A 19144-nucleotide genomic window follows, 5' to 3' on the forward strand; every position below is an offset into this window, starting at 1 on the left:
AAAGGTTGTGGGTTTGATTCTCTGGTAGAGCACATACCTAGATTGTGGCTTCAGTCCCTGGTCCCAGCAGGGGCACATGTGACCCATGGTCCAAACACATGCCAGTCATCCTCAGTACTTCTGCATTTGGGATTCTTCTCTTGCATTAATGTTCCTCTCTCTCTAAAAGCAATGAAAATAATGTTCTCGGGTGAGGATTAAAAAAAACAAAGCAATATGTCTTCTTTATTTTTCTTTTACATATATAATCCCAATAAAAGGTAAATTCATTATATGTTTTCTTTGAAAATAAAGACACATTTCTCCTTTACCTTTAATTTAGCTTGAGGTGAACTTCTGGTTAATGTCCCACTTATGGTGGTTGATCCCACAAGTGTAAAGGCCTTCACACTGATCACTGTGTGCTCTTAATTCCTCAGGAAGACAGTTGGTTCAAGACAAAGCTGCCTATTGAGTAGAATGGCCTTTGGTTCATTAAGTGGTAGAATTTGTGTGAAGAAAAAGTAATGATTTTTTCCTTTGCATACATTTAAAATTCTATATGCAAATTTCTTCAGTAACTTGTGTTTTACAAATTATTTTCCTCATGTATAATGCCATTTAATTGCTAAAAGTTCCTTTTGAAAGTCTATTTTTTATAATATAAAAAACTAGCTTTTACTTTATTAATGCTTGGCCTTTTCTTCTACAGATATTGTTTGAAATTATTCCTGTTGCCTGATAATGCTATGTAATATTTATTTTTAGGGGGATAGTTCCTACGTGAAAGATCGTTGGTGTGTTTTTGATGGATTTATGGTCTTTTGCCTTTGGGTTTCATTGGTGTTGCAGGTAATTAAAAACTTTTAAATTACAAGAAAATATTTTCCAAAATTTCCATTGAAAATCTAACTAGATATATTAAGTAATATGTAATTTATCACTGTGTACTTTTCTACAACATTCTGTTATTTTAAATGTTTAATAAAAACCTAATATTTTAGCCATTGTCAATCACATTTGTGAATTATTTCTCAAGCAGAAATGAAAGTCAATAAAATAAGAAATTATTTTTATTGAGCAGATATAAGAAATATATTCATTGAAATAAAGGAAAGAATATGGGTGAGATTTCAGTTTTTATGGAATAAAAAATTGAATTTAAAAACTAAAATTCTAGTCTTTTATATGACTGAATCTTCACTAAAAACAGCTAAAATATATATAGATACATTGAGATACATACTAGTCTATATAAAAATACTATATTTCAAATGGAAAAATACCTTACTATGAGAAATGGGAACCCCTTATTAAAAGGTCTAGAGGAGGAATTTTGTTTGAAAATGGTAGAGTTCATTCCATGCATTCAATCACTCTTAATTTTGCATTTAATTCAAGTAAAGTTACTATATTCTTCATGAAAATAGTCATAATAAAATAAATCCACAGTTAATTCTACATACTTATCATAGTGCTTATTGGTGGCTTTATTTTTATAAAGCTCACTTATACAACTGCCTAATTTATCCTGCATAGTAATTTCTTCCTTTTTCATTTAATAACTTGCATGACTGACTAACATTTTCTAATTATTACTTTGCCTCAGTAAATGGTATAATTCCTTTCCACATGTTTTCATATTTCTAACCCTGTCTCCATTACGTCAGTTTCTACATATTCAAAAAGTTTCACCCAAGAATGTGATTAGTAAAGAAGGCTTTGCACACTTTTTCTCTCTTCTATGTTGGTACTTAGAATATAGAAATGAACAAGATTAGTGGTGCTTTCATTAGTTTATGTATTTAACCTACCTTTAGCTCTCTTCAGAGAGATAAAGCTTCAAAATGTACTCAAAAGAAAATTGATTTAAGTAGAAAATAATATAAGGCAAAGTTCACAGAACAGGATGCAGCTCCTGATGCTGTCTGTATATGCCATGTCTACAAACAATGCTAACAAAATGTCTAAATTTGTTAAATTTACAGGTATTTGAAATTGCTGATATAGTTGATCAGATGTCACCTTGGGGCATGTTGCGGATCCCAAGGCCACTGATTATGATCCGAGCATTCCGAATTTATTTTCGATTTGAACTACCAAGGACCAGAATTACAAATATTTTAAAGTAAGGACTGCTTATATATGAGTTAAGGGGGAAAGTTTATGACTTTTTTTTTTGCTTGTTTTACCCATTTTACATGTTTTTCCCCCTAGGCGATCAGGAGAACAAATATGGAGTGTTTCAATTTTTCTACTTTTCTTTCTGCTTCTTTATGGAATTTTAGGAGTTCAGATGTTTGGGACATTTACCTTCCACTGTGTAGTAAATGACACAAAGCCAGGGTAAGTCTCTCTACTAGCTTCATTTTAATCTAAGTGATTAACAAGGATGTTTTTGCAATTCTCATGAGAAAATTCTCTGTAGCTAAATTTTTTAAAAGTTATTTACGTACTCTCTATTCTTTATTCTCTACTTACTCAAAAATTATTTTGTCAAGTTTCTAAAGACATGCATTAATGGCAAGGGTTCAAAACAAGCCAGACTGAAAACAATGTAACCACTTGGGAAAATAGATATAAAAAGAAGGAGGGAAGGATTTTCAGGAACACATATAAAGGTCACATGGACAAACCAAGGCGGGCGGGGGTCTGGGATGGGTGAGTGCTGGGGGGTAAACACAGACAACTGTAATTGAACAACAATAAAATAGTTTAAAAAAGAAACAAAACTGGTAATGAACTGATAATTATTGAAGTTTTGTAATGGATACATGAAGGTTCATTACATTATTTTGTCTACTTAACATTTTTTGTAATAAAAAGTGTTCCTTAAAAAAAAGAATAGTGTAGAAAATGGAGATGCTAAAGAACTTATATGCATGACCCATCAATATGAACTAAGGAGGGAATGGTGGAAGGGGCAAATGGAGAAAATGTGGCGCAACTGTAATACATAATCAATAAAATATATTTTTAAAAAGATTCAAGCAAAAGAAAAAATCATTTAAAATAATAAAATAAATAGATTACATATTCTGTTATTTCATTTATATAACATTTTAGAAAACACAATCCTTTCAATAATGAAAGGAAAGCAGTGCTTGCCTGGGGATGAGTGTTGGGGTGTAAAATGGATAACCAAGGAGCATAAGGGAATCTTTGAGCTTGATCAATATGTTCATTATCTTGACTATGATTTTGTACATATTTCAAAGTTTATTAAATTGCCCATTTTAATATAGGGTGGAACAAAAGTAGGTTTACAATTGTTCATATGGAAAAGTATACAATAATAAATAAATAATAATACAAGAATAAACTGTCTTTTTTAAGATTTTACTTATTTATTTTTAGAGAAGAAAGGAAGGAGAGAAATATCAATGTATGGTTGCCTCTTGTGAGTCCCCTGCTGGGAAGTGGCCTGCAACTCAGGCATGTGCCCTGACTGGGAATCGAACCGCGATCATGTGGTTCGCAGGCCCGCACTCAATCCACTCAGCTACACCAGCCAGGGCAAGAATAAACTGTTTTGTATAGTCACAACTGTTAACCTATTTTTGCCCCACCCTATGTATACAGTTTATTATATATTAAGTATACTCTACTAAACTGATCGGAAATGTTTTAGTATGATAAAGAAATTGAATTTTCTTCATACAGTTATTTGTTCTAGGACTATTTATTGTGTGCTATTAACTGCTGAATTTAATGTTAACTCTATCATTAATGAATTCCCTGTTTATATTTGGAGCTGTACCTATGGTTGCTATTACTTGATTGATCTATCTCCTCATCAATATCACTATCTGGAACTCATCTAAATTACAACCTGGCTTTATGCATAGGGTCACATTTCCAGTTGTCAGACTTACATAGACTCAGACTACCAAGTCTTCTGCCTCATGTGTCACTAAAACCCAAACTCCCAAATACTGGATAATTAGCTCTTATTCATAACACCATTTTGCCAATTTCCCTCCAGTTTTTAATTCCTTGTTATGTTTTGACACTTTGGAATGTGTTTTTCCTCCTTGTGAGACTAAAATTTTTTAAAGTTATCATTTATCCAGCAGCTCTAGTTTATAGTGGAAGGAATGGAATTTAATGTAGCTGATCTTGCCAAAACTATCACACTGGCACCCATAGCGATCTTTTTCTATTTTCCTCATTACAGTGTGAGGTCCTTAAGGACACATACAGCAAAAAGTAGAGAATGTTAATTTTCTTACTGCCAGTGCCTAGTATCCTAGCACAGAATAATTACTTAGTCGTAATTTATTGAAAGCATGGTTCATAAATAAGAGGAAATTTAAAGTAAAAACAAAGAAGATCAAGTTTGTATAGGAAAAAAAAGGAAAAATGATTAAAACATTGAAAAGCAATGCTAACATTAGAAAAAACAATAGATTACTATAAACACAGGGTAGGAAATTTGAAGGAAGTGATAAAAGAGTTCATTGTGTGCACGACAGAAGAGACAAATGTGTGAACAAAACCTGTAGGCAGTTTTTTTTAACTGTGTGTAGGCTGTAGAATATGTCTAGATTGTTCCATGAATGTATATGAAGATGGAAAAAGATGTTGCATGAATGGGAGACAACAGACCCAGAGGTGAACAGGGAAAGCTTCTGGATAAAAAAAGCAATTGTGTTATAGCAGCAGTGAGGTCAGGAAGCTGGTTTAAAGTTGCCAGTTCATAGAAAACCAAGTCAGAATGTGAGAATTCTAAAACTTGTTAACACAGCTAGAAGATCAGGTATCATGCTGAGAAGTTACAATTCGACACATAAAGTATGATACCAATTAGGAATATATACCTGAGTAACTTCTGAACTCACAGCCCTTAAATAACTTTAGCTAAGTACTCTTTACTAGCTCCATACTACACTCAGTATGAAGAAATAAATGTCTTTGAAAAAAACATTAAAAGATCTTTTGTATTTTGAATATTAGCTTCAGTTCATTACTTTCTCCTAAAATTGCATTCACTTTGAAAAATTTCATAAATGCTGGCAGAATTTCCAGTTAATCAAGACATACCAGTTAGGAATGAATGTCTACATTTTATCTTTCTCTTATTTGTAAAATCTACCCAATAGCATTGTGTACATACACATATATTTTCCCTTCTCTTTATGTGATTCTTAGTTTATTATTTGAGGATAAAATGCATAACTAGCCACATAGTAGTAATGTTGCTCATAAAATGTTTTCATAAGTTTGATGGTCTTTTTCAAGGACCAATGATTTATACAATTTTTCTTAAAATTTTCAGTTCAGTAGAAGGTGAGTTTTGAAGTCCCACTCATAAACAGAAAAATTGTTGATAGCATGTTATTATTATTTCCAAGCCAGACATTAACATACCTATTTTTAAAAGACTCAAAAAAATGTCTAAAGCCAAAATAAAATGCATAAAAATACCAATTAAATATTTTCAATTTTTTGCTTCCTTTTGTTGCTTATTAACTAGAAATTCTCATACACTTTACTGAGTCAGAAGTTAAGCTACAGTACGGTGGTTCTATGTACAGCAATCAATGTTGCCTGTAGTGTCATGACCTCAATTCTCTTAATTGTTGTCCTTTAACAAGTGTTCAGCTTTCTGCTTAATTGACTTGCATGCAGTATACCCAAATATCAGGAGAGTTTTCAGGCAGAGGAGTGTCTATTCATAAGCCTGTAGATGCTGGATTTCATGGCCGACCTCTGGAATTAATAATTATGTTTAATCTGTGAGGCAAACAGGATGAATACAGAAACAACTCAAAACACACAGTTGCGCTTTTAAATAGAGTTGATTTCTTTAAAACAGAAGGGAATCTTAGTATGTCCTCACTAGCATTGCTAGTAAAACTATGGATTATCCTCCAATAATGAATGGTGACCCTGAAGCAGTATGGAACAAGTAATGATATTTGACTAAGCAGAGCAGTTCATAAGCTAAAATTGAGAAGAGCAATGGCCTGTGGCAGAAACAGGTATGCAAATTGCCAGTATGATGGCAGAGATCTCCCCGAGGCTTAAAGAGGGAACCTTAAAAATGATCTGCTGGGTGAAATAGAAAGAATGAAGACTTGCCTGACACCTTATTATCATTCTTTAGAAAGGAGAGAAATTTATTCTTAGCTGAGTGTGAGATAATGAAAAAAACTTTAAGGTAAGTTAACATTTACTATATAAAATTATATATAGTATACTTTAATACTTTTCATAGTATATGAAAAATTTTATTACACAGAGAGTATGATTCAACCAGAAGTTCAGGTAAATATTTATGATGGTTGGACCATTAGCCCTAAGACCCAGAAGCATGGGACCACATATCACAAATGTCCAGAACAATTCTGGTATATCTCTGTTGTCTCATAGTTTCTGTCTAATAGTTTCTGTCTAATAGTTTCTGTTTTCATCTGAGGAGAGTCTTAGTATAGACAAAACATTCTATGGTCACCCTGACCAGGCTTATAGGACTTGTCGTCATTTTATAAAATCACTAAGACTTAGACTAGAGATAATGTAAAATTAGATTTTTGGCAGTTTTCTATTTCAGGTCCAAATAAAAGTTTATTCTTTAGGAAGTTGAAAATAATTAAATTATTATATTACAAGTTATATTTACATAACAATGAGTTTTTTAATAGGAAAGTCAGAAGAATTAACAATAGAAGCAGTGAATTTTAGAATATTAAACTTTAATTAATGGACATGATCAAAGAAGAATTTCATAGAATATGTAAACTTGTAAGTGCCTCCAATTTATGCAAGTCTATAAATCTTGTTAAAATTTTTTTATTGTTCAATTACAGTTGTCTCCCCTTTTTCCCCATTGCTCTCTCCTGCCCACCCAACGCCCACGCTCAGTCCTCCCCATTGTTGTCCTTGTCCAGCACTTCTTTATACATGTTATATTTTAACTTCCTTTGAAGTGAGGAAGAGCGACTGCTACATTTAACTTACAGGATTCATGCAGAGATATCTCCCAAGTGGAAGACATAAGAGCTTGGATAGATGCATAGTAGAAACATTTTTTAAAGTATTTAAGTAAGAAATGAAAATACTTTGATAGTGCATGTAGATTTTTAATTAAATTAGTAGAAACATATGTGGAAAACTTTTTATACCTGAGATATTTTGCTTATATAGCTGATTTTAAAACAATCTGAAAGGAAGTTTATTTTCTTCATTTTTCATGAGGATACTGTCCCAAAGAGGTTAATTAATATGTCATGTGATAAGTGAGAGAGCCAGGATTTGAATTCATACCTAATTTGTGAGTCTGTTCTGACATTTGAGCAATTTCTGCAATATTCTAATCCCAAATTCATAAACCTATATATGCACACAGATCAACATGCATATACAAAAACTTTTTATATGTCATAGAGAAAATTAATATCCATATTACATTTGGTTTCTATCCTTATTAGGTGTGATATTTCAGGGGATTCAATTTCATCTGACTTTATGAAATAGTGATATGTAATACATTTGTATTATTTCATATATCTCTTTTAAAATTATGCACATCCATCTTGAAGATGGACACAGACAGTAGTGTGGTGAAGGAGGGGTTGGAGGGTAGAGGTGGGCAAAGAGGGAAAAGTGGGAGACATCTGTAATAGTGTCAACAAAAAAATTGTGGACCACTTGAGTCACCAGTTAAATCAACCTTTCAGCATGATAAATAAAAGAAATTAAACATAAGAAAATATTTCAGAATAATCTGAATTCCTATATGAAAATTAAAGACAGCATGATTTCTACCAAAATATTGAAAACATTTGCTAGTCTTCAGTATGATAAAACCCTACAATTTGAAAAAGGATCTAAAAGTTATTTTTTTAATCAATTACAATATAGCGCTTCTTTCAATCTTTGTTTGCTTCCTCCAAAGAAGAAAAGAAATAAGATAGGTCACTAGTTTCTTATATATTATAAGTGCTAAATAATCTTTATAAAACAATGATATAGGTTATTTTCTTATTTAATACTTATAACAATCAGATAAGTTATGTTCTCTTTTTCACTCTTACCTTACAGCCAAGGTAATTGAAGCTCAAGAAAGTCAAATTAGATGTCCAAGGTGGAACAGCTTGTGAAAGAAGTAGAATTTAAGCCCTGTTCTCTATGACATCAATTTATAGCCTTTTAAATATTCAAGTGTAATTTGGTCAAAATATACAAAGTTACCTTCAACAAATGTATCCAAAATATTTGAATAAAACATTCAGTTACAAGGAGAACTAATCAGGGCATATGAGTAAGTGATTAATGTTGCACATTTTAGAGCTAAAATCTGAAACCATGTATTGGAACTTCTGAATGTACTATGTGACTGTGAAATTGGAGCCCTGCCAATTCAGCACCTCTCAATAGTGTTCACTGTAGTTGTCCCTGTAGAAATCATATGTAGTATCCTTTGGGTATCTTGGGTTAAACCTGACCAGCCTGCTCCACTCCTCCTGTCCCTTCATAGAAGCCACAGTAACATTCAATGACTGTAGCAGCACTAGCAGCACATTTTGAGAATTCATCTGTAGAATAATATCTCTGTGGTAGAGAAAATTGCCTGGGGAACATGGTGAGTATGTGGACACCAAACCCCATCTGTGGATTTGTATTTGTAAGGGTGAGTTTGTTAGAATCTGACCTGGTTAGTAATGTGATTTAAAACCTTAGTTTTATCTTCAAATTCCCGAAAATATATTGTAGAGTAGAACCCAAAATTTGCATGGTTTTTAAAAAGGTGAATCCTAAGTCATCAAGGAAATGTTAAGCTTTTGGCTAACTGCTATGGCTCTACCTGGAGGTGAACTGAGTTTCCTCTTCCCTTATAGCTAGTTCCCTAATAATGTCTAAGTAGCATCAGTGGCAATTAGAGTCTCTGGTCATTCTCCCAAAGAAGCAGGTTTTTTCATGTGTTCTTGAACCTGCAGAGCAATCATCTCAGTTTTTTTTTTAATTCATTCAGTGACTCACCTATTTTTAGATCTGGTGATTGGATTAGACAAGTGCACTTCATGGTTGACTTCTAGGGACAGGAGTTTTGGCAGTTTCTAAATTCTCCCCTGGCTTTCACTTTCTTTTACATTTTATTCTTTTTATTTCATTTTATTTTTTCATTACAGTTTACATTAAATAATATTTGGCATTAGTTTCAGGTGTATGACATAAGTAAATAAACAAAATTGTAACAGACTTACAGATGTAGAGAAAAGAATGATGTTTGCTAGATCTGGGTTTGGTGGACTGGGTGAAAAAGATTAGGAATTAAGAAGTACACATTGGTATTTACAAAATAGTCATGGGAATGTAAAGTACAGTTTAGGAAATAGAGTCAATAATATTGTAATAACAATGTATGATGCCAGGGGTACTGGAAATATCCAGAAAATTTTGTAAACTATATGATTGGCCTTCACTTTTAATGTAACTACACGTTCTTACCTTTGAGGAGCCTGTGGCTTCATTTGACTATCCAAAAGATGGAGGCCTGTCGGGGTGACAAAAATTGCTGCTCTTCAGCCATACACTCAGTCATACCACATTTGAAAAACACATATATTTTGAGCTCTTAATAAGGCACTTTATATTCATAATTGCCAAGTCATAAAGTGATCTCATACATTGGGTACTCTGATCCTCATGAGAGAGGAGAGGAAACAGCTCCTTGCCACACATTAATTAATTGGTGGAATCACCATCTAAAGTGCTATATGCTGGGCCTCATATTCTGGTGGCTATTTTCCATTATGCCAACTCACTCCTTATAGATAACTCCTTGCCCTGGATCTTCTAGTTCCTGAAGCAAAAAGAGAAGAATTACTGCTTGAGAAGCTCTTGGCCTATCTTTGAAATGTCAAGGGTAGTAGATTCATATTTGAACCTCAAAACAGTTTTCACATTTTCAGTTTGGAGCTGATCAGTGTTTCTTCTGTGTCCTGATAGTTTAGTCTTCTAATATTCTTTTTGAATACATTCTTTGTCTCACTCTAACTCAGATGCCAGTCTGGCTGCTTTCATGTTAATTATCCCTTATCAATGTTGGCAAAATAGTGAGCAAAACAGTGAAGGAAGCAAACTTGGGTAAAATATATAATTAAAGATTATACAATATAACAAAGTAAAATGACTAATATACTTTTAAAAATAAAATAGCATATTATTCAAATATTGATTCATGATGAATTTAGTCCTTTCTGGTTTTTACATATCTAGCCATTTAAGAAAGGATGAGAAAAAGGAAAATTTGTATTAAAATAATTTCTTTAACAGTAAGGGAAAATTTTCTATTTCTTAGAAAATATGCCAGATTTACTTGTTTATAAGAAGAGCTGTATGTCAATATTATTTTCTGTTATTTTTGGACTATTTATTTTGTCTTGTTGTCCACTCTGAAGGCCCAGGCAGAGTAATTAAAAGTTTCCAAAAATCAATAAATAGTTTCATCTCTGAAAATTCCAGGATGGGATTAATTTCCCAAAGTATTAGAATTCAGGCCAAGTCATAGGAGTGTTTAATTAATCCTGAAAGAGGAGAACAAATAGGAGTGAAAATGAAGCCAAATGGTTCTCTGGAGTAAACTTGAAAGGCAGGTAACAGCCAGAGGAAATTCATTGCCAGCATGTGAAATGAGAGGGTCAATTCATGCCCTCCACTAACAGAGAGGCAGGCTATAACCTAAGGTACCACTAGTCTCCCAGGTGTGAAGATTGCATATGTGTCCTTATATTTTTCCAACATCCAAATTTTTTAGTCTGTAGTTTAAAAATTGTTTGGTACAGAAACAACTGCTTGTTTACAACCCTGAGAAAAAAGCTGTGAATTATTGCAGGCACCAATGAAAGAGTAAAAATGTTCTCCTTCTCTTCCTGTCCCCTTTCGTTCTGTCTCCTGTCACACAGGGTTTGATATTTCTACTTTCCAGGATGCTGCTGTATCTCTGCCCTAGAACTAGTGTCAGTTGATCCTTTAATAGTCAATCCACACATCAACAGTGCTGGAAGTTTTTCCCGATTCTACTCATTATTCATCACTAGTATTCATATGTGATATTTCTGCTTTGCATTTTTATAACTCCATGAGCATAGAGATAGATTTTAAAGCAGTCGTCATGCTCTACTGTGGGCATTACTTTTTTTTTATTCTTTATTTCACAGTAGGCAGCAGTCTCTAAGTTCGAAATATCCTCTTAGTCATCTCTATTTTTAGAATGTTGTGTGGCATAGAATTGACCTATCAAAAATAATTATTTAGAGTGAAAGACCAGACAAATGAAATAAAGTTATCCCACTAACAATATGGGTAAAATAATTCCTGAAAAAGGCTGAATAAGTATGTAGTTATGTTCATAAGTGACAGTAATTGCAAAAGGCCAACACTAAATGCATTGCAATAAAGTGACAGCAGTTTGATATCATTAGAAAAAGATGATGTCATGAGCAATGAAAAGAAAATTTGAACATAACATCTTGAGCTTTTGCATTTGACACTGGTGAGCCTTATGGATAGATGAGGACAGGACACAATGGGGCACATGGTTTCACTCTAAATCATTTACCTTTTCTTTTATATGAATGTATTATGAGGTCATTCTGGGAATTGGTTTTTAAATGGCTGCTCATTTTACAGATGAGGAAAATGAGGTTCAAATGGTTAAAGTGAATTGCCCAAGGTCATTAAGGTGGTTAATCACTGAAGTAAGATGATACTCCTGGTGTTCCAATATACTGGTCAATGTTCTGTGCCATCAGCAATAATAATTAACTTAAATCATAAAACTCTAAAGCACAGAGAAGTTGTTTGAAGCTGTTATTAAATAATTTTAGTAACAAGCTGAGGATCTATTTTCTTTGATCTCAAACTTTACATACATTATTTGTAAATAAATATTTGGTTAAGAATTATAAAAAATACCAGACAAATATTTAAATTAAAGCCTTTTGAAAAATAATTAAATGTTCTGAGAGTTTCTAGTACTCCTTTTAAATCATAGAAACTACTACAGACAGAAATGTAAAAAATTGAAAAAAATTCCAATTTTTAGATATTGTGTGAAAACACTGGGTTCTAGTTGTTGAAAAAAATTTTTGTAGTTTCTTCATAAGTAAGTAAAATAAATAAATAATCATAAATTTAAATAATGGTGGAAAGACATATTCATTCATTTACTCAAAATAATTACTAATTATTTACTATGTATTAAGGTTCCTTAGAGAAACATAATCAATAGGGTGTACATATAGAGTGAAATAGATTTATTTTAAGGAATTGGTTCTTGAGATTATGGGGCTATCAAGATCAAATTCTTCAGAGCAGACCAGCAAGCTGGGAATTTTAGCAGGAGTTGACGTTGCAGTCATCAGTCTAGAGGCAGTCTGGAGGTAGACTGCCTTCTTCTTTGGAGGACTTCAGTCTTTTTTTTCAAGGCTTTCAAGTAATAGGATGAGGCCTACCCACATCATAAAGGGTAATCTGCTTTACTCAAAGACTACTGATTTAAATGTTAAACACATCCAAAAACTACCTTCACAGCACTCTCTAGAGTGGTGTTTGACCAAACAACTGGGCACCACAGTCTAGTTTAGCTCATAGATAAATTTAACCATCACAGACTATATGTTAGGGACTTTATGATAATGGAATTTACTCTGGGGTACAGTCAAGTTTGGAAGAAATCCAGTGAATAAGTGACCACACAAAATGAATTTTGCATATCCTAGGTGCCAGAAATAAAAAGTGTGGGTACTTTGAAAAGTTATAGCAGGAAGATCTAATTCATTTGATGGACTTAGGGTGACATTCAGGCTGAGAAAACAACATTCAGGCTGGGCCTGCAGGCTAAAATATGAGGTTAACCAAGAGAAAATGGGAAGACAGATTTCTAAGCAGAGGACAAAGGCCTGAAGTAGAAGAAACACACCAAGAGCTGGGAGAAGGCCACCATGGTTTTACGCCAGGACCCATGGGGTAAGAGAAGGAGCCAGATTCTTCAGTGTCTCAGAGGTCATATTAAAGATTTGTCATCAACAGACTTAATTAATGTAAGACAATGATGATGATAAGTCTCTCTAGATGCTTTGGGACAAAAGGATCAGAAAAGCTGAGTTGGATGCAAGATGACCAGAGAGGAGGTTAGATAGGGTAAATGTGAGAGGTGGAGATGGAGAGAGTTGAATCAACTCAAAAGATGTTTTGAAGGATAGTTAGGGGAACATAGTGACTAATTATAAGGGTTGATGGAGAAATAGGTATCAGGGTGATTCTAGTATTTCAAACTTGCTCAGCCTTGGAGGGTGGTACAACTTGATATGAGAGGGAATGTTGGTGAAAGAGTCGGAGTTCAGTATGGGATAGAATAATTGTTACTTGTAGTGTAGCCAGATGGAGAAATAGCATAGGTAGTTGGACATATAGCTCTGAGATGCTACAATGTCATTTAGGACAAGAAATAACTGAAACTTTGGAACTGGCCCTGATTGCATAGGGAGAGAATATCATGAAAAATAGAGGAAGGCCAAGGACCAAGGTCAGAGCAACTCAATATTTAAAGGTTCACTAAAGGTCCTGGCTACTGTGGTTCAGTGGATTGAGTGCTGGCCTGTGAACCAAAGCATCACTGTTTCAATTCCCATTCTAGGGCACATGCCTGGGTTGCAGGACAGGTCCCCAGTGGGGGTCACACAACAGGTAACCACACATTGATGTTTCTCTCCCTCTATTATCCTCTCTAAAAATAAATAAAATGTCTATTATTTAAAAAGGTCCATTATAGGAGGAGGAGATGGAAAAGGAGAATGATCTTAGAAATCTGGACAAAACAAGCATCTTCAAAGCCAGCATCTCAGTGCATCCCTCTGAGCCTTTCTTCTATAGCCACATCTCTTTCTAACCACAATTGGAAAAGGTTTTCTATTTTTAAGGACTTGTGATCAGGTTTGACCCACCTACATAATCCAGATTAATCACCTAAGCTCAAGATTTTTAGCCTTGTTCACATTTGTAACCTTAATACTCTTTTGCCATGTAACATAAATTCTTCACAGGACATTAGAATGGGGACATTTTTAGGGCCTACTACCAAAACAACTATGCAGAGCACTGGCGAGAGATCACAGAAGATAAAAACTAAAAATTTTCTAATTGGAGATAGCACATGGAAATGAACAAGAGCAATTCCAGTGGATTGGAGGTCACAAAAATGGGCTGACAAATTGAATTAGGGAGAGTACAAGTAGAGAGTATTTTTCAAGAAATATGACTGAGTAATAAAAGCAGGTTTGAAAACCACTTAAGCATGCATGGATACTTATATGACTGGGAGCATTATTGTCTATATTAGGACTTGGCTGGTTGGAACAATAATTTTACCCCCCTAATTCCAGAGAGCTTGTTCTAACATGAATATCTAAGGGGAAATGAACACAGAAATAATTAACATAAACAAATACAAATAAAATCTGGAAGATTTTTTTAAGAAAGTGAAACTAAGATAAATAATATATATTGTGAAACTCTTGGCATTCATTTCCACTTTTAAAAAGTTATTAGCATGTGGTTTTAAATACATGTGTTCCAGAGCAATTAATCATCTACATGTGTCTCTAAGAAGCATTTGCCAATAGCTTGATGTTGGCAAAAATAAAGGTTCACATCTGCTGCCTCTGGAGCCCAAAGATTTCATAATATCTGTGTTGGAGAGGATTGTGCTTAAAATGAGAATTGATGTTAACATGAAGGGAAAAACTTGAGTAAAAATGCTCTATTATTTATAAATTAATGAAATCATAATCATGGTAGTTGACAATTATTAAGTGGTTAACTTATTCCCAACAACGTTCTGGGAGTTAAGAATAAGCTCATTGTATATTAGCTCATTTCATCATTAAAACACCCCTGCAAAGTTGGTGCAATTGTGGAAACTGAGGCAGTACATGCCAGGGCTAGGGTTTTAATCTATGCAGTTTACTAATATCAAACTATCAATAACAATAGGTATGGCCCATAATTTATTGTCTTACCAGGTACTCATTTTAAGCATTTTACAGATGTAAACCATTACACTGTCCATCACAGCCTTATGAGGTTGGCATTTTTCTACCCTCTCACTGAAGGGAAACTGAAACACAGAGAGGTAACATCTCAAATGTAACAAAGTGGCTAAACTAAAATTCACACTCAGTGAACTAGCTCCAGAGTCCAATTTCCTATCCTAATAGATGAAAGGTGAGGGGTTTTTTTAAGAAACTCTTTCATGTAGACAGTATTTTCTCAGACATTGTTGCTATTGTCTTTTTAAAGTATTAGCAATGAAAAAAATTAATTTTGGTGGGCTAGTAAAATTTTCCCTCTCTGAACTTTACTTACCTTCCTCAAGTATAAATAAAGTATTGGGTGATCCATGAAGTTTCTTTCAGCTGTATAATTCTGTGAACAAAATGATTTTGGTATCACAGGCCAAAATTTCTTCTATTCTTTTGACAAGTATTTATTGTTGTGTTTTTACATGACAGGATTTATGCTACAATTTATTGTTCTAATGAATACTAGTTATTTTTAATAAGCATTTTTGAGTACTTGCAAACATGCTAGGTACTATTCTGAGTGAATTACTTGGTATATTTCTTTTAATCCTCACATAAGCTTCCCTTCTAATTATGATTACTATCCATATTTTACTGGTATAAAAACTGAGCTTAGAAACATTTAGAACTTAATCAAGTGACACAACCAGTATATGGCAGAGCTTTATATCAAGTCCAACAAGCCTTACTCTGAAACTCTGAAGTCCAGTCTCCTTATCATCTTTTTCATATGTGTGATGTGTGAGTAGTACCACATCAGAAACATGAAATCAGACTTCAGCAAAAATGGATCATTTGGCCTACATATAAAAGTGTGAAATAAGGAGAAACAAGCGATATGTCTGCCTAAAGCCATATCTTTCTGACAAAATGAAGTTGTAATTTCCATAATTAGAGCTGTTCCCTTAGGGTTTGTTTGTGTAGTGTATAGGAGCAGCTTAAAATGTGACTAGAGGTGGGCCTGGGTAGGGCAAGGGAAAGTGCTGGTGGGAAAATGGAGACAACTGTATTTGAACATTAATTTAAAAAAAAAAGAAAAAAGAAATGTGACTAGAGGAAACAGTTAAACATTTATTCCCTGAGATGTATAGACATATTTTCTCTCTTGCAGCTAATAGCATTCTGAAAGAATAAGTTCAGGAGTCATCTGAGTTGTGGGTGAGGCCTTTACAGCTTTATTTATTACTAAGACCTGGGCAAGGTATCACCAGGCATTGTGGGGTATGTGTATGTATAACACTGAATATGTGTATGTGGATAGCTTCAAGCAGCTAAAGGATCACACAGAGTTATGTGTCAGACTCTAGAGAAAGCCTTTTATAGCAGCCAATTGAATATTAGGGGCTATTAAAGAACAGAAATGTGACCCATCAAGTCTGCCTCAATTTGGCCATAAAGTGAGGGAACTGAGACTACCCTAAGGTTGGACCCTATTTGGGAAATGCCTAGAAACATTTATGTAGTGGGAAGTGATTTATAATAAATAAAATCATGGGTCTAGAAGGCTTATGAAATCACCTAGCCTAAACTTTGGCCTCTAGACAGTCCCTATTAATTGTTTCAGAGAGGTGCTCTTTGAGACCCATTTTTGAGGTCAGCATGAAAAGAGATTCCACAATCACTATTCGAGTAATTACCTGTGCTCACTACCAAGAAAGCCATTACATACCTAAATCCTTCTACATCAACTTAATCTCCTGCTTGTCCTCCAGAAAGATGAAAAGGGGATATTATCACCATCCACCTTGAAAAACCTTAATATTTTTGGAGCTATCACTAACTCACCCCATAATCTCTCTCTTTCTAATGTGATACTTTTAGTTCCTTCAATCTCATCTTATTTGTCAGGTTTCTTTTCAAACTGTACAACTGCCAAAACAGCAGAAGGCCAAGTATCATTTATGAGACTCATAGTATTTGTGCCGTATGGCAAATGTCTGTCATGCAATATTGCTTAGATGTAGAGAAGTAAAGTGTACGCCCACAGTAGGATGAGCATTTTGTGAATAACGAGGAATCCCCAGATCAGTTAACATTCTTGAAAATATGTAAGAAATTTTTTTCTTTGCTTATCTGAGTCTTGAACTTTAAAGACAAAACATATAACGGTAATAATATTCCTAAAAAGACCCATTGTTGAAATGAATCAGGTATCATTTGAGAATGCTTACTATGTCATCATGGTGATGAATACCATTTATGAATCACAAATCTTAAATCTGTGTCCACATATAGCAGTTATTAATGTAGAGTGATTATAGTATTCATTTTAATCATCATATACAATTATTGAAATTGTCTAACCCTTTTACATTTTGTTCACAGAAATGTGACATGGAATAGTTTAGCTATCCCAGATACACACTGTTCACCAGAGCTAGAAGAAGGCTACCAGTGCCCACCAGGATTTAAATGCATGGACCTTGAAGATCTGGGACTTAGCAGGCAAGAGCTGGGCTACAGTGGCTTTAATGAGATAGGTCTGTCTTACTGGTAAAACATTTTAAGTTTCTATTTTATAATGTGTGTGAAGTGGAGAGAATAGATGTATAAGTGATGTTTGAAGTTAAGACTGGCTATAGTATTTAAGAAACACAACTGCAAGTTTCAATTATATGTCTAAATTTTAATATATTCTATCATATAATATATAACATATGGTCTGTGCTTACATATACTCATCAATGTCTGTAGAGAGTTAAATATCTCTCCTTTTAGATTATTTTGATTCTTAATTATAGCATTTAAAAATATTTGTTTTTTGAGAAAGGTTTAGGAGTTGTTGCCTCAAAGATAAACATGGTGTGATTTCTTTTTGCATTTTTAACTATACCCAAGCAGTCAAGGTGAGTCTTCAATGCCTGGAATACTGGGCATTGATGAGTGCATGAGAGTTGAAAAAGAATCCTGGAACAGAAGGCAGCAATCAAATACTTAATGAATATGTATCAACTATACAATGGCTGTAAGAGAAATGCTTGTATGGGAATATAATATGCTTAAATAGATAGATTTATTTGTGGCTTATCCTATTAAGTCCTGGAATGTATGCCATTCACACAGTAATGAAAGAACATAGTAGCTGTCATTTAGTTGATATCATTGAATTTGTTATAATTCCATGCAAATTACTCATATTTTTTCTGAAGAAAACAACCATGGAACTCTAAACAATTATTTCATCCTTCGATAATTTGTATCAGCTAAGGCTGCCATGACAAAATACCATAGACCGGGTGGTATAAACAATATAAATTTATTACTTTCCCATCTGGAGGCTGGAAAGCTGAGATCTGTGTGCCAGTATGGTTGAGTTCTGGTGAGACACCCTCCTCTTCCTTGCTTGTAGATGGCTGTCTTTTTTCTCTGTTTTTACATAAAGAAGGTGGAAGTGAGGGAGGAGAGAGAGAGAGACAAAGCTCCCTGATCTCTTCCTGTTACAGAACAGACCCAGGGGAGGGGCGGTAAACAATATACTATTAACAAATGGACCCCCTTTCTGCTCCTGGGGTTCCCCCAAATGAGGTTCGCCTTGCCTGCCACCAGGGAATGACATCTCTCAATGCCAGAGATTGGATAAAAGGAAAGGAATTATTTATTCAAAAAGTTATATAGACTTAGAGTAATGACTTAATGTTTTCATTAAAATAGTAAAGTCCTTTACAATACCCACAAATTCACACAGTCCTTCTTTCTCCCTCTTGCCAGTCTGGGGCACCATATCTCAGGAAAAGAAGTAGAAGTCCATGGCTCAGGTAGCCCCTCGGTTCCCAGCACCATCAGCTATGTTGCAGCTGGGATCTCCAGTTAATCCCATACCATGTGGCACCTCTCATGACCCACTAGCAAGAGTCCTTTCACCCCTTTTTTCCCAGCAAGGTCTCTCCTGCTTCCTAAGCCATGTGGCAAAAAAGGAGCACCCCAAAGCCACATGGTACTAACTCCAACTTGGCATGGCTACAGCCCCTGGGTTTAAATCCCAGCACCAATCTTCTTTTGCAGTACCATTTCCGACTCCTCCCAGAATCAGTTACACCTGCCAGCATTTCCATATTTTTCCAGCTTTTCTGGGCTGC

At 34.3% G+C, this 19144-nt stretch overlaps 1 protein-coding gene across 2 annotated transcripts in view; it reads left to right on the top strand.

The window, feature by feature from the left end:
* Positions 1-19144, top strand: part of NALCN (sodium leak channel, non-selective) — a 416515-nt gene that overhangs the window by 46858 nt on the left and 350513 nt on the right. For both annotated transcript variants that reach the window (XM_037142536.2, XM_053670341.1), the window contains exons 4-7: positions 748-831; positions 1968-2107; positions 2197-2325; positions 17394-17548. In XM_037142536.2, coding sequence (XP_036998431.2) covers positions 748-831; positions 1968-2107; positions 2197-2325; positions 17394-17548 — 508 coding nt within the window. The remainder of the gene's footprint in view (positions 1-747; positions 832-1967; positions 2108-2196; positions 2326-17393; positions 17549-19144) is intronic.

The sequence above is a fragment of the Artibeus jamaicensis genome, unplaced genomic scaffold (assembly GCF_021234435.1).
Source record: "Artibeus jamaicensis isolate MK-2021 breed Jamaican fruit bat unplaced genomic scaffold, CSHL_Jam_final contig_559, whole genome shotgun sequence".
NCBI classification, from domain to species: Eukaryota; Metazoa; Chordata; class Mammalia; order Chiroptera; family Phyllostomidae; genus Artibeus; species Artibeus jamaicensis.